Here is a 15,076-nt window from a genome sequence, read left to right as displayed (position 1 = left end):
GTGGTACCTATGTGCTTCTTGAAGGATTCTGTCTTATGCTGAGAAACTGGGGCTTTATCATGGGCAGTTTTGGAGTGTCACACTTTAGCCTGTATAGCTTAGACAGAGTTCAGGGACTGGCCTCTTTTCCTGTCTTAGTGGAAGGTGGAGTTCACTCATGTGCACTTGGTTGGGACTATCATAAATTCTTCACAAATTGTCTATATAGCTAGGGATTTCATGACTATTGCTAGGAAAACATTTCTATTTCTTGAAGCCTGGTTGGAGTACTCTTGTCATATCTGAGGCCTTGTGAAGAGTTTGATAGTGATTTTAATGATCCCATATACTTTATTGTGACTTTTTCTTCCTACTTCCTTTGGGTCTAAGAGCATCTGTCTTTACATGGCCATCCCGGGTCCTAACATTGGTTGTGGTCACTTGAGTTTTACAATCCTTCTGTTGGTCAACACTGATTCCCCTGGAAGCAACCATGGATCAGATTCTCTGTTGTTTGCAACCACAGGGTGTTTCTTCTGAGTTCTACTCCCAGCCAGGTGCTCTGCCTCCTCCACCTACCTTGCAAGGTGCTGTTCCTCTCTACAATCCATCTCAGGTACCTCAGGTAAGGACCATCCTTATGGGGAGGAGTTAGGAGACCAGGTTACACACTAAGGAAGGCGGTAGACAGTTCCACTTTCCCACCCACTGAATGTGAGTTCCTGGGCAATTATCGAACCTTTCTTAAGCCACTGTTTCTACATCAGTAAAATGGAGCTAGCAGTAGCTATATTAAATAGAATAAGTATGTAATATGGTACCTACAAAGTGCTCAAGGAATGTCACACTTCTGAACATCACTCTTGACCTGTAATTGGTCCTGAGATATGACAGAAACAGTGCTGATGTTTTGATGTGGGTGCCTTATCCTGTCTTGGGGTAAAGGGATTCCCAGAGCCATACTCTCTGCTCCTCAGTGACCTAGGATGACTCTGCAGATACATTCTTTGGCCTTTGCTCTTTATGAAGTCAAACTTCCTTTCGCCATCCTTCAGAGGTGAAGGCTGGCCATTAGAACACAGTGTTGGGAAGCCACCTACAGCTGAAGTGGGTGCCCTTACTCAACATACTAGTCTCCTAGTGGAGCCATGCTTGGAACTGATCTCTAGTGTCATGTCTCTTCTTTTTCAGCTTTCCACAACTACTAGCCTGAGCCGGCCAAACCGCCTAGCCCAGCGCCGCTATCCAACCCAACCATGCTGAGGGTGACCATCTGTCCCAGGTTCATGAGGAGGGCCACCTGCCTACCCCTGGCTCATCTCCTGGAGCACAGCTCTTCTGCCGTTTTCCACTTAGTGGTCCACTCACCTCATCAAATTCGGGCACTTGCTGTGAACCATTGTACAAGGGGTACCTGGAGGTAAAGGGCAGGATCTCCTTAGATACATCTTGGTCTAGTTTTCAGCTTAGCTTTAGAGTGATGGTAATTATTTCATCAGACAGAGGAACAGGGGACAATGTCCTCAGTAGATGTCATGGCAGCAGCACTTGAGGTGGAAGCTTGAGAACCTCAGGGAAATGAGGGCCCTGAGAATCCCATGGTGAGAACAAAAATGACACTGCTGGGCTATGCCGCAGGGACTTGAAGAAACATCCCAGAATAACTTGGACTCTTTCCTTAGACTTGCTCAAAGACCAGTTTATGGCTCTTGTTAGCAAAGTTTTTACATTGAATTTGATTATTGCTGCCCTTCAGTGATTCCTTTTTCAAAGACATTTCAGCAATTTTCCTCCTGGTCCTGGTTCTGAGCACATTTTCTGTGTGGTTCAGACTAATTATATTTCTCTCACTTTCTTAGCTGGTCCTATTTTTTCACATTCTGACATCTGGCTATCAAGTTAGATTGCTGTAGGCATCATATTGTCATGGTAACTACTGAACCTAATGATGCAGATGGATGGAACATCAGTATAATAAATAATGGAAAACGTTTCCTAAAAACGTCATCCTTTCCATAAGAGGGGAGGAATGAGTGTCTCATATTGTTAATACCTGCCTCCCTACCTCAGGCCTTTGCAAATTGATGTTCTGTGGGTCATTGGGGCCCGATGGGAGGAGGGAGATGTCTTGGAAATTTCCATTTTTTCCTTTCAAACCTCAAATAGAAATGATTCTTGCTGTTTGTCAGATTTGCTTAAAATTGCTCTTCACAAAGAACATTTTTTGTATGTGTAATTGTACATAAAAGTTTTGTACTTTAATGTACGATGGTTCTGATGTTGATAGTGATTAAATCTAGATAATTTTATAGCAAATGCTTGTCTCTGGCTGGTTTCTGCAGAGGAACAAAGTACATTGATGATCTCTTCCCTGAAGTCTTTCTAATAATGGTTCCATTGTGTGATCAGGTGTGAATAGCTAGAAAGAGCCCTTTGTTAATGGAGAATCAAAGACTGGTCCTCTTAACTTCTAGGTCTACTCTAATGCTATCATTTTTTTCCAATTTAAGAAACACAGACAAAAGCTCCCCTAACCAACTAGTCACTTCGCTAGATGAATGTGGCATTTTCTGTTTCCTATTCTTTTCATCTTAGATGAAATTAGAAACTATATACATATAAGCATTTCGTACCTGGAAAACCCTCACTATGTGCAGTCTTCCTTTCTTCCTAAGACTGCTGCTTCCTAGGGTTGGTATGTTGACCTCTGGCTGCAGCACCCTAGAAGTTGTATGTGAGTATCCCAGGCACCAAACTGTCTAGACTTGAACCCTGATCATGCACAGTTTACTTTGTAACTGTAAATGAGGTTGCTTCTTTGTCCTGTGCTTCATTTTTCTCATTTATACAATGATGGTGATGATAATAATACTTTCCTTATAGGGAAAGTGCTAGAATTAAATGAATGAAGGTTCTAGAAATGTGGACAGTTCATGCTGAGAACTTTGTGCTTCAAATTATTAGTGTATAGCTAATAAGCAAAATACGGGACTTTGACTTTTTTCTGGCAGATTTCTTGTGTCATTTTTTGATACATACGTCTGGTGGGAATAATAATTTAAAAAGGTTCTCAAGATGTGTCTAATTAAGACAGTTTCCCCAGTATCCACTCTGCCACCTTGTTCAGCCAAAGGCAGAGTTCCCCTGGGAGCAACAACACTGGGAATGTCCTACCCAAGGAAAGAGAGCACTTCAGTGGAGGACTCTGAAGACCAAAGAGAAGGCCAAGACATCCATGCTCAAGTCCTTACTCTATGCTCAGGCATTCCCAAGAAACCAGTGTCAACTGTGCTCAACAAAACAAGCAAGAGCTGAGCTTCCTCAAGTCCCCAGCTGAAGAACACACAGCTTTGAATGCTTCTTCCTGTGAGGACTGACTGGATGTTTTATGCACCAGAGAAGGGGGAGGTTCAGGACACTTACGCTAATTCCTGACAGAAAGTTTTCATTGTGGCTCAGTCAGAGTGCATCCATCAGTCTGTATGTTCTGGATTAAAACAAATCCACTGCTCATGGATCAGGAGAGTTAGGTTCAGGAAGGGTCTGACAAACCGGGGTCACTCAAAGTTCTTCCTTGTTTATCAGCTTTGGATGTGTAGTGGTGACTGTGTTGCTGAAGGTCACAGTCATTTAACAATGTCAGATGGTAGAAACCAGTTGTGGTAAGATAAAGAATACAGCTGTGACAGGAAAATGCTTTCTTGGAGGGTAAGGTGGAAATGGGAAAGCCATGGTATTAGAGACCCTTCCCTCTTCCATAGCCCAGGGGGGCCTGCAAGACTGGCTTGGCCAGATCCGTAATGAGAGACAGACCTCCTTCTTGAAGGGAATAATCTAGAAGGAAATAATTGCAGTTTCCAAAAGACCAGAGAGGACCAGTGGTGTTCAGAAGACAGGAACAGGTCTGGACAGGCACAGAGAAAGACACAGAGAAGCTCTGTGTGGGTCACAGACCCTCTGTCCTATCAGCATACCCCATCTGAGGAGAGAGGCTACAAATAGAGTTCTATCTTTAGACAGAACAAATGGCCAAAAGACAGTTTAAAAGGAAAAGCTTGACACAGTATTAATTGGCAAGTTTGTTTTCCTGTGTTCCTCAGTGGAGCACAAGCTTGGAGGGAGAATAAATCAGTGAAGGAAAATAAAGCCACATTTTCCTTGTGAAACTGAGTGGTAAACGTAAATGTGCGATTCAGCTATATACATATAATTTAATATTTATATGAAAACATTTAAACTTAATGTTCAGTAATTTGAAAGAGAACAAACCGTTAAATTCCATTTAAGTGTCTTTATCACATATCACCATTCCATCCCTCTGTCTAATCCTCATTCATGGCTCTGAAACTGTGAAGGAGCTTCATGCCTCTTGTCACCTGCACACGCTCCCCTTCCAACTCCAAGCAGGTTTCAGACTGTCCAGGATCAAAGCCTCTGTTAGAATTTTATTTTTCCAAGATGCTTCATTTTGGAGGGAGAAGGCTTCTCCTCTGAGCAACCAAAAAAGAGGAGCAAACTACATTACCAAAATCAGAGTGTTTTCTACCCAGTGGGAATATGCAAACACCCCTTTTGCTTGGAAAAGAGCAAGAGCGATGTGATTTAGTTCTCACCATTCTTAGAACTTTTACTAACCCTTCCACCCTGAGAGACTTGTGGAACTCATTTTCTGTCATCTGCCTTTTGTCTTCAGCTGGAAACTGCCTAAGCAGCTGCACGATTCTGGAAGTAATAGCAATAGAATGTAGGTGCTTGGCTGAGCTTGCCCCTAAGCATGCCCTCAATGCTCGCCCATGCTCACGATTTACTTATGCCTGGTCATCACTCATTCAGAAGTCAGAAATGGTTTCTTAATGAGACTGGAAGTTATTGTGAATGAAGATTAATAGCATGTTATAATGTTTTCATCACAATCTTACTAAGTGAAGAACCTGCTTCCTACACTTCCTTCCTTTCTATACAGTCACATTTCTAGGTAATAGCACTTCTTTGGATCAAGATAATACCAGTTTAAGTCAACTTTATTGACCTGTGAAAACTGCTTGTAACTTTGAGATGTGTCCTGGCCTCTGCCCATTGTAGAGAGTGCCTATTCAATTTAAAAAAGAATCTTAAAGGGAATTCTATAGCTTCCATTTAGGTTCCATTGTGCTTTGAATATGAAATGCCCCTGTAGGTTCTTGTGGTTGACCACTTGGCCCCTAGCTGATGGTGCTGTTTTGGAAGATTGCAGGACCTTTAATAGGTGCATCCTGGAAGTGGACTACTGCAGGGAAAGCCTTGAGTTTTTTTTAAAGTAACCATGTTTTAATTATGGGCTAAACAACGTCTAATACATTAAGCATGAATTATAAAATCCAGGATCTAAATACAGAGAATTTCACAATGGGAAGATGAATGAAAATTCTTTTCTGCTTACATTATGATTAACAGATTAGCAAATCTTAATTGGAATGATAAGGCCAAGACATAAAACCACACTTTTCTTATAAAAAGTTACATATCATCATTATCTCCTATAGGGTCAGCTATCATACATGAAGAAACAAAAACATGGTCGTTCTACTGCATGCGCAGGAGTGTCAGGCAACCTCATCCTGGAGGGATCTAGTCATCATCTTCTTCTCCATCATCTTCAGCATCTCACTTCCTTTTCTCTCCCAAAAGACCCTCCTCCTCCTCCTCCTCTTCCTCACCTTCATCAACATAATCGTCATTTTCTTCTTCATCCTGAATTTCTTCTTTCATTAAGTATGAAAGGCCTACCTCCTCTTCTCCCTCTTCCACTTCTGAACCGGCTTCCTCCTCCTCCTCCTCTTCATATCCTTCAGGTGGACCAATTTCCTCTTCTTCATCCTCCTCATCCTCCTCTTCTGAGTTCGGTGCCTCGTTGTCTACAGCAGTTTGAAGATGCTTTCTCTGTAATCCTCCAGATTTGTGATCTCATAGTTAAACAAGTCAAGACTTTTCAAATTTTTAAGATTTTGCAGGGCCTCCACTGTACTGACGTCTTTGATTTTGTTTCCACTCAGATCGAGGTAGGTAAGATTTGGACATTTCTCTGCCAGGACTTCCAAGCATCCAGATATTATATTGTCACTAAGTTCCAACTTTTGAAGTTTGTTTAAGCTGGGAAGCTGGGCCAAGGATCTTAATTCCATGTTTGCCATACTAAGAAACTCCAGTTCTTTAAAGGTGTCATTCAGGTCTTTGATTTCCCCATTGACACATAAGCAGTTATCATTATCAAGTTCTAACTCTGTCACCTCCTCCAGGGCTCTGTTTTTCAACTTCAGGTTAGTCATCTTCATGTCCTCCTCCTTTCCCCTTGCCTGCCCTCCCCACTACCTCCAACCCTGAAAAACCTCTAAAGGTCTGGAGATGAATGAAAAGAGATGCAAAGATAAATGCTTACTACCACCCGGATGTGGGGGAGAAAGAAAAGAATAGCAAATGGAGTCTGATGATTTGGGACTAACTCGGCTGCCCCACACACCTGCGTGCGCACACGCATTCACACAGAGAGAGGCAGTTCCTTCCCCTTCAATGACTGCTGAGAGACTGCAAGCCTTGAGTTTTTGTAACCTATCCCCATGTCCTGTCTACTCTCTGCTTCCTGACTGCAGACACAATGTGACCAGTGGCCTTATACTCCTTCTGCCATGCTTTCCTCACCATGACTGACTGTATCCTTTCTTAAACTGTAAGTCCAAGTAAGTCCTTCTTCCCTTAGGTTGACCCCTGGTCCCTTAGGCTAGATCTTTGGTCATAATAATGAGAGAAGTAATTAATACATCCCCAAGTGAAGACAGGAAACGGATGCTCACCTGTGCTGGAACTACGTCACATGCTAAACAGCCACAGATTTCTTTTCTGCTTGTGAAAGGAAGGCTTACAAAAGGAAAATTTCTTCACCAGCCATGAGTATCAAACTAGATTTTTAGAGTCTTTTGGTGGAGTCTATGGTGATCAGATATTCTGAATTTCAATAATAAATATAATATAATTTATTGAGGATATCATATAAGATATGAAGAATCAAAAACTGAGGTAGAGGTTAGGTCTTGTGTCCAAGTTGATGCAGCTAATAAGAAGGATGGAGCTGGAATTAGAATCCAGGTAGTCTGACGGGGAATATGGACTTTTACTCATCTCTGGAAGTATGTGAATTTTCTACGTATTTACTCATCAAGTTCAATGCTGTTGTCAATTAGGATAGGTGAATGGCAGGTCAAGCATTCTACTTTTTTTTTCTCAGCTGAGATAGCTGTGACTACCTGGTGTAGACTTGCTGAGCTGCCATCATAGACTTTACTCCTGTTTCCCTCTGTCCTACACAGAATTTAGAGGAGAGAAAGGCCTTAGATTCTACTGTAGAGTTCCTGTATAGGGATGAAGACGAGCAGTGATTTTGGGTCTATGAAGATTTGTGGGCACCATCCCATGGGACAGCTTTCAGGATGCATTTCTTTTTATCTAGCCCCAGCCCAGCCTCTTTTATCTCCCCTCTTCATAGTTTTCATTTTTAAGATACATTCATCTAGAGGATAGTCTCCCTGGAGTATCTTCCAAGTGTCTGCTATAATGAAGATGCCTGCATTTGTTTGTTTTCTATTGCTGTAATAAACTAACTGAAGATGGGTAATACACAAAGAAAAGAAAAGAAGAGAAAAGAAAAGAAAAGAAAAGAAGAAAAGGGTCAGGTGGCCCCATTAACTTCTGGAGTGGGCCTTGTTTGGGTCACCGTGTGGCAGATGGCTTTGGGCTATAGTCTATGTAACATGGAGAGATTGTCTGGTGAGAAATGGCTTGGCAAGTGGAAGAGGGGCCAGCATTACTCTTTTCTAAGAATTCTTAGTAAAATTTGTTTTTCTTTATGTGTTTATTTATCTGTGAGACAGGGTCTAATTATTTAGTCCAGTTGTTCTTAACTTGCTGTGTTGTCCAGGATCAATCCAAATTCAGTGTCTTCCTGCCTCTATACCTGGCTATTTTTATTTATTTATTTACATCTCTTACTTCTGTGGGAGCTAACCAAGTCCCATGAAAACTACTATAATGTCTTCTGAAGGCATCACCCACAATGACTTAACTAATCCCCACCAGGGTATTCCTCCTAGTACTCCATTACTTCCTGTCTCACTACACAGAGGGCTAAACTTCTAACATATGACCCCATGTGGGACATCCTCAAATCGCATCTATTCCATAGCGATATCCACAGAGTTTCACCAGAATAAGAAAGAACAGATCCTGTGTCAAGGATTCAAATTCTATCCAACACATTTTTTGTTTTTCATGTTTCTGAAACTGGTTTCTTGGATAACTTGTCTTTTAGAACCTGCCTAAGATTTAGGAACCAGTTTTTGAATTTAAGAGATAATCACAGATTGTTTATGTTGCTTTTGTATTCTGAGTCATGACTTGGGAACACAAGGAACCCTCATTGTCCTGTAGTGGAAATAATTTGAGCTTGGTGCCTCAAGATTTCATTCCTACCTTTCTAGGTGTTTGAGTAGATGCCCATGAATTGAGAACTATCAGAGCCTTATGGTCCTACTCCCTTTCTGTAATTTTCCAAACTCTCTTTCTGAACAAGAACAAGAACCTCACCCCAAATCTCCAATATAATTATAGCATTAGTCATTATTATAGTATACAAAAATGCAGAACCCAAGTTGGGATCCAGACATGTTTCCTCGTGTCATTCAAATCAAATTAAATTTCAGATGCACCGCAACAGCTTGCAACTTGAAGGTCATTGACATTAAATCCCTAAAATAAAGAATTGCTTGCATGCCTGTTTATTTCTTTCTAGATGCTGACTCTGTAGTCCTGCGGATGGTATAGTAAGAATGAGGTGACTTCCAGATTCAGAGAATTAATAGAAAGAATCCCAGGGAAAAACACTTGGGCTTTATGTATTAAATAGCCATTTACGTGGTATATCTTAGTGGACACGGAGCTGAGAACCAAGCCTTGTTTTCACAGAACTCACAGCTGAACTGGAAACTCACTGATCAAGTTCAATTGAGGTGTGTTGTTCCAGGGACCATGTGTCCTGGTTGCTTCTGACTTTTCCTGCCAGGGATGGAGTTTATCAGGAAGGTTCTGGAGGATGTAACTTCACTGATAAACACCTCCATGGCCTGGAGAGGTTAATCAATTTTCCTAAATCTTCTTAATTAAAGTTTTTGATTTCCTAACTGATAGCCTTTTCCTTTGAATGTGAGAACAACAGTTGAAATGCAAGAATTGCTTTATTAAATCACTGAGGGTATAGTTGTGGTAATACAACATCAATAATAATAAATAAGATATTATACTGGTCATTGCTGGAAGAGTCTATTCATTAAATTCTCTTAAGGTTATAATGAGGTATTTCGAGGAAGCTAGGGTATACAGTTCAGATAACTTGCCCAGCATTTTACATCCAGCAACAGAGCTGGGCAGGCACATACTTGGGGTTCTGCAGACACTGGTCCTTGGTCCTTAAGACAATTCAGTGTTGGAACCTCAGCTTGTAGCTTCAGTATCGTCTCCAAGATCACACAGTAACTGGAGGATTTGGAATCAGCTTGTGCAGCCCACCTTCAGAGTTCACACTTTCCATGTTGTTTTGAAGTAGGTATAACTGTCCTGCACATCTGAGCAGGCCCTTTGACCTGTCCCCAGTTTTGTGCTTCCTCAGGAAGAGTGATTCTCTGCACTCCCCTTTCTTTTTGGCTGATGAGAGTGATTGCTAACTATCTCAAGTGTTTATGTGGATATGTATTTTTTCTACTTTTCTTGTGACTTCTTGGTGGCAGGGATAATACCACAAATGCAGTACCTTTCATAGTACCTTTGTCTAACACCAGCTCAGTATTCAAAACAGTCAAGAAGGAATGATTTTCCCAAACTAGAACCTAATAAATGTTTGTAAGAAAATAACTACAGCTTTTATTCGACTTAGAGATGATCTTGTGGGAACCTCTTGCCACTACGTTTTCACTCTTTTCTGAATCTTTGAAGATGACATACGCCTCCCACAAAATACATGAACCAATGAATAGCTTTGTAAGAGAGGCCAGGACCACAGACTAAAGGATTGTTGCAGCTTCCAAGGGACAGTCCTTGAAGGAGATGAGAGTGGTCTTGGGATGTTGGAGCTCTGTGCTGGCTTTGAGGTCCCCCAGCTGACAGAGCTCATGGCAGGTGATGGAAGTGCCCTGTTTAAGGTCAAGGCAAGTAATGTCCTGCTCTTACAGCTCCTCATTTGATCCTCCAGGGCACTTATTTCTGGCAGAAGCATTTCTTGGTTTTAAAAGGTACTTTACCCCTTTACAACCCATGTAATTGCTATTGGAATGCTTTGCCCGTAGTGTCTTAATTAGGTCAAATTTTATACCAAGGGCTCTAACTTGATGCTATATTGGCAGTTCTAAGACCCCATACCCTGGTGCTGCCAGGAAACTGTCACATTTTTCAGGAGATGAGAACACAGACCCAGGGCTTGTTTGGATATTCTTCTAGGAGATGGGGCGAGGTCAGAATTGGGAAATTAGGCCCAAGGAGAAGCATCCACCAGGAGAATTGCCTAAATGTATCTACCAGGAAAATCTTGTCTTTAAGTCACCATTTCAAAGCATTGTTTAGATAATTGTGGCTCCAAGGCTCTTCACATTTAGTTAAATTACACAGTTTTGACTTCTATTTGTTAAAAAAATCCCCATTTTTCTGCCCTACCTGCCTCTAATTTAGCAGAATGTGCCCCTGGAGTTACACCTTCCTCTCTTCCCATGCAACCCCAATAATAAGCCATCTGCCAAGAAAACAAACATAATATAAAAATTACACAAATACATAATCCCTAACCCAGAAGGAAGGGAGCAGCTGCCACCTGGTGCCAAACAGAAAACAGTTTAATATTTATCTAGCAGGGAAGGTTCCCCAATGGGCTATAATTCCTCAGGGGGAGGGGGTCAAGAGGAGGTCAGTAATGAAAATCGCCTCCACAGGCCCAGCCTACACAGGGACCCAGTGGAAATCAATTCTGTGAGTTCAATGTTGCTGTCCCCTGTCATGGATTGCACTCAGGAGATACCTGAGGAGGCCATCAATCTGTCATCAGAAAGGAGGTAGACCGGGGAGGAGGGAGGTAATTGGAATTGAGCTTCCGTGGGACTCTTCCTCATGTAGCTGGAGAAAGGGAAACTAGGACTTTTGTTTCTGTTGTTGGGGACTAGTTCCCACCAGGTTTGAACACCTGCCCTGGCTACAGCATTGCATTCAAACCTCTTTTGTAACTCCAGGTCTGGTCTTGGATTAGGATAAGATTTAACAGCCTTTGTGTAAGAAATGTCCTTTCCCATTGCTTCAGTCAACTTGCTGTGATTTGTACACAACTCATAGCTAATTTCTTAATCAACTGTCCTCTGAATGAGTAGAAATTTCCTTATTAGGGCTTGTAGGATGGGTGGAGGCTAGAAAGTCTTTTGTTTCATAAAGGATTTGGAATGTTAGAATAATTGTGCCAGTCGGCATGACAGTTCTAAGAAAGAGGCAGTTTACAGAACTGTGTAAATCAGAAGTGTCCTTAAACTGTGCTTGGGGAGACATGATATGGCAAAATGTCTACCAATAAACTGGAGCATTACAGCAAATTACCCCGTTTATACATGCAGGCGAAGCTTCGCCTCTTATGCCATGTTGGAGAGCCAATAAAGCTTGCAAATGTGATGGGAGTCACTATTTCTGCCTCTGTGCAGCTGTTTATCAGCAGCTTTTTAACACATTTCCCCATATTAATGAGGTGGCATCGCAGTTCCAGAATTAGAACAGTGGGATGTATCATTGTCTGCCTTATCCCAAGATGTGCCGGCTGTCAGCATCGCTACCAGGGGATGTACAATGAAAGAGGAGCGTGGCAGTGGGCGCAGCCTGTGCACACTGTTCCATCCTTCCCATCCCCCGCTTCGTGCTTGTTCCCTGTCCAGTGCTGTTGTCACTATAATATGCGTCTCTTCCTGCAACTTGGCTCTTTGTTTAATACTTTGTATGTCAGTAGGGCTTGCTTGTAAATCCCTTGTTGCTTTCCCATTTTCCAATAGGGTCTCTATTTAGTAGTTACTTCTCAAATATTGAATGAATGTTGACTGAATGAGTAGAGAGGGAGATAGATGAAATGTCCCTCTCCCCCCATAGAGACTGTCCTTAGAAACAGCCCGTGTGGCCCCAAGGAGCAGAGCAGGTGTGTCGCATGGCTTTCCCTGTATCTGTGTATAAATGTAAGATGGAGGGCAGAATCTGGGGCACAAACACTGGTAGAGCCAGTGAGAATTATGTGGCCCAGAGATCACAAGTGCAGGCCTGCATTTGGTGCCAGAATGTAGTGAAGTTTTCATTGTCTGCTGTAACAGAAAAGTAGAGCTGAGAATTCTGAGACTGGATCTACTTATGCGAATGCCCTCCTTTTAAAGAACTGAGTTTAAGGTCTTTAGAAGAGTAGCCTCCTCCTTCTTTTCTCAAGTGCCTTCCCTTAGTAACACAATATTTTCCCAGTGTCTTGTTGATTCCCCAACCTTCCTTACTGTTTTAGGAGCCAGGCGACTTTTCAGTGGTCTCTGAAATCCCAAAGTCTGGACCACTGAATTAACTTGTGTCTATCTTCCTGAAAAATGCCACTGAAACTCCAGGTTGGCCCAAACCGAGTCACTGGATTGTTCAAATGGATTCCCTGGGTTCAGTAAATAAGATACTTCAAGGCTAACAAGTGCTCGTCTGTGTTGTTTATGGATAGCAGGGATCCAGGCTGGGCCACGAGATTGTAGTAATGCCTAGGGCATTCTTAAACTCAGGCCAGTCACAGTACCAGAGGCATCCAGAGGCCCGATTTGGATTTATCATTATCTAATGTGTTCTGCTCTGCCGAGTATGTAGTTGCTGTCTGTTTTTAGGTGGATCACATGTGTACTCTGACTGCATGCTCTAGAGTGCTTCTCTGATCTATGAGAACCCATGTTGGTGTGAAATCTGGAAACAACCCTACCCCACCTGCAAATACCCGCAAGGCTCTGCGTAGACATGTCTCCTCTTCTATTTCTTCAGGACTTGCTGTCACAGTGGCACAGCCCAGCATTCGGCTCTTACATTGTCTCCTGTGCCCTGTTTACCAGTCATGGTCTTAACTCCCATAAAGAATGGGAGCTCTCCATCCTAATCCTGTCACTAGTTAATAAACTTCCCTTTTCTTTTTGTGCAGGACATTGGTCTATCGTGGTTCTGCATATGTTGGAAGGAACTAAGATCCCGCCTGTCCACTGGGTTTTCATCTTTGGTTCTGTAACTGATGGTTGACAAGTTTATGAGTGACTGCTGTATCCCTCAGCACCTGAATCCCTGTTGCTAAGAGAGAATAACAGTATTGACCTGCATCGGCGAGAGAGTGTCACACGCATTAGCCGTCTAATGATACTAACGCTCTTTGCGAATATAAATGTGAAACATTATCATTACGGTTAATACCAGTCTTCACTTTAACATTATTTTTCTTCCTTCAAGAAGAGAGGCAGAAAGATTATTTAAAGAAGTAGTGAATAGATGGCTAAGGTTTATTTTTAATTCATGACTGGCTTTGATCAGACCAGCGTAAGCAGCGGGAAGCAGTCTTAAAGTCCTGAAGGTAATTATTTTGACTTGAGGGCCTGAAGTTTTCTCTTTCTCCTCCTCCCATGGGGGGGGGGAGGAAAGTTAATGCTCTTAAAAAATAAGATGATTTCTGTATGTCAGGTCTGAGGATGGTATTTCCTAAAGCAGCTGTTACAAAAGAATGGGGCAACCTGACCTCGTCTCTTAAGGCTGTGGAAGAAACCAAAAGTTTCTAGTTCGGGTGGAGGCCACAGTGATTTTTTAAAAAATTATCTGATATTTTCATATATTTGCTTATTTGCTTGTTGGAATCTTTTTTTTTTTTTTTTTTTTTTGGTTTTTATGAGACAGGGTTTCTCTGTATTGTTTCGGAGGCTATTGGTCCAGCCTGGCCTCGAATTCACAGAGATCCGCCTGCCTCTATGCTTGTTGAAATCTTTAGAGTAAGAGGATCCTTGAAGGTGCAGGGCTGTCTGTGGCTGTGTGTGCTAGGTAGGTATTGTTGGTTCTGCAGTGTTATTAGTTTCTGGTTGCTGTTGAAACAAATGCCCATGAACTTTGTAACTTAAAAGTGCACATTCGTTATCATACAGTTCTGAAGCTGTCTGAAGCCAGTCTTCGGGAGCTGAAATCAAGGTATCAGTGTCTGGAGGTCCCAGAAGGGAGTTTGTTCCCTGCCTCATCCACCATCAGTGGCTTTGGAGACATCACCCCAGTTCCTGCTTTGTCACCATACTGCTTTCTCTATCAAATCTCCCTCTGCTTTTTGTTATATAAGGACCTTTTTTTGTTTTGTTTTGTTTTTTGTTTCTTGAGACAGGGTTTCTCTGTGGCTTTGGAGGCTGTCCTGGAACTAGCTCTTGTAGACCAGATTCATCTGGCTAATTCAAGATAACCTCCCCATCATAATCTAAATTTATTTTAATTTAATTGACTAATTCATTATTTTCAAGACAGGGTTTCATGCAGCCCAGTCTGGACTCAAACTCACTACAAAGCTCAGTATTACCTTGAACTTATGCTTTTCCTGCTCCCACCTCCCAGGAGCCTGCCAGGTTTCATGTGGTACTGAGGATCAAACCCAGGGTCTGTGTGGTTTTTTTTTTTTTTTTGGTAAGCTTTCCTCCAATTATATCAGAGCCCACCATCATTCATTAAAACATATCTATGAATTCCCATTTGCTGTTTAAGATCACATTTGTAGATTCCAGGAGCTGAGAGTAGCAATACCTGGTATTAAAACACAATTTATTGTTTTATTTTATTTTTTTGAGACAGGGTCTCATTGTGTAGCTCTGGCTGGCCTGAAATTGGCTAGGTAGATCAGGCTGGCCTTGAAATTGCAGAGATCTTCTTTCTTCTTTCTTCCTGAATTAAAGGCATGCGCCACCATGCCCAGTTTTTTACTTTTGACTATGTGTGTACTTCCCCACAGAGGCAGGAGTCATAGGAGATTATGAACTACATG

The 15,076-nt window shown here is 42.0% G+C and overlaps 1 protein-coding gene and 1 pseudogene across 5 annotated transcripts in view; one reads left to right on the top strand and one right to left on the bottom strand.

Moving 5' to 3' along the window:
- The window catches only part of Sec16b (SEC16 homolog B, endoplasmic reticulum export factor), a 41,093-nt gene extending 38,798 nt beyond the window's left edge, over positions 1 to 2,295 (top strand). For all 5 annotated transcript variants that reach the window (XM_040738493.1, XM_013114354.3, XM_013114353.3 and 2 more), the window contains 2 exons: positions 506 to 604; positions 1,171 to 2,295. In XM_040738493.1, coding sequence (XP_040594427.1) covers positions 506 to 604; positions 1,171 to 1,242 — 171 coding nt within the window. In that variant the 3' untranslated portion in view covers positions 1,243 to 2,295. The remainder of the gene's footprint in view (positions 1 to 505; positions 605 to 1,170) is intronic.
- A 3,291-nt stretch (positions 2,296 to 5,586) lies between these two features.
- Positions 5,587 to 6,198, bottom strand: LOC121137023 (annotated as a pseudogene).
- Between the last annotated feature and the right edge of the window lie 8,878 nt (positions 6,199 to 15,076).

This window comes from Mesocricetus auratus, unplaced genomic scaffold (assembly GCF_017639785.1).
Source record: "Mesocricetus auratus isolate SY011 unplaced genomic scaffold, BCM_Maur_2.0 Super-Scaffold_100676, whole genome shotgun sequence".
Classification (NCBI taxonomy): domain Eukaryota; kingdom Metazoa; phylum Chordata; class Mammalia; order Rodentia; family Cricetidae; genus Mesocricetus; species Mesocricetus auratus.
This window is presented reverse-complemented; position numbering and strand designations above follow the sequence as displayed.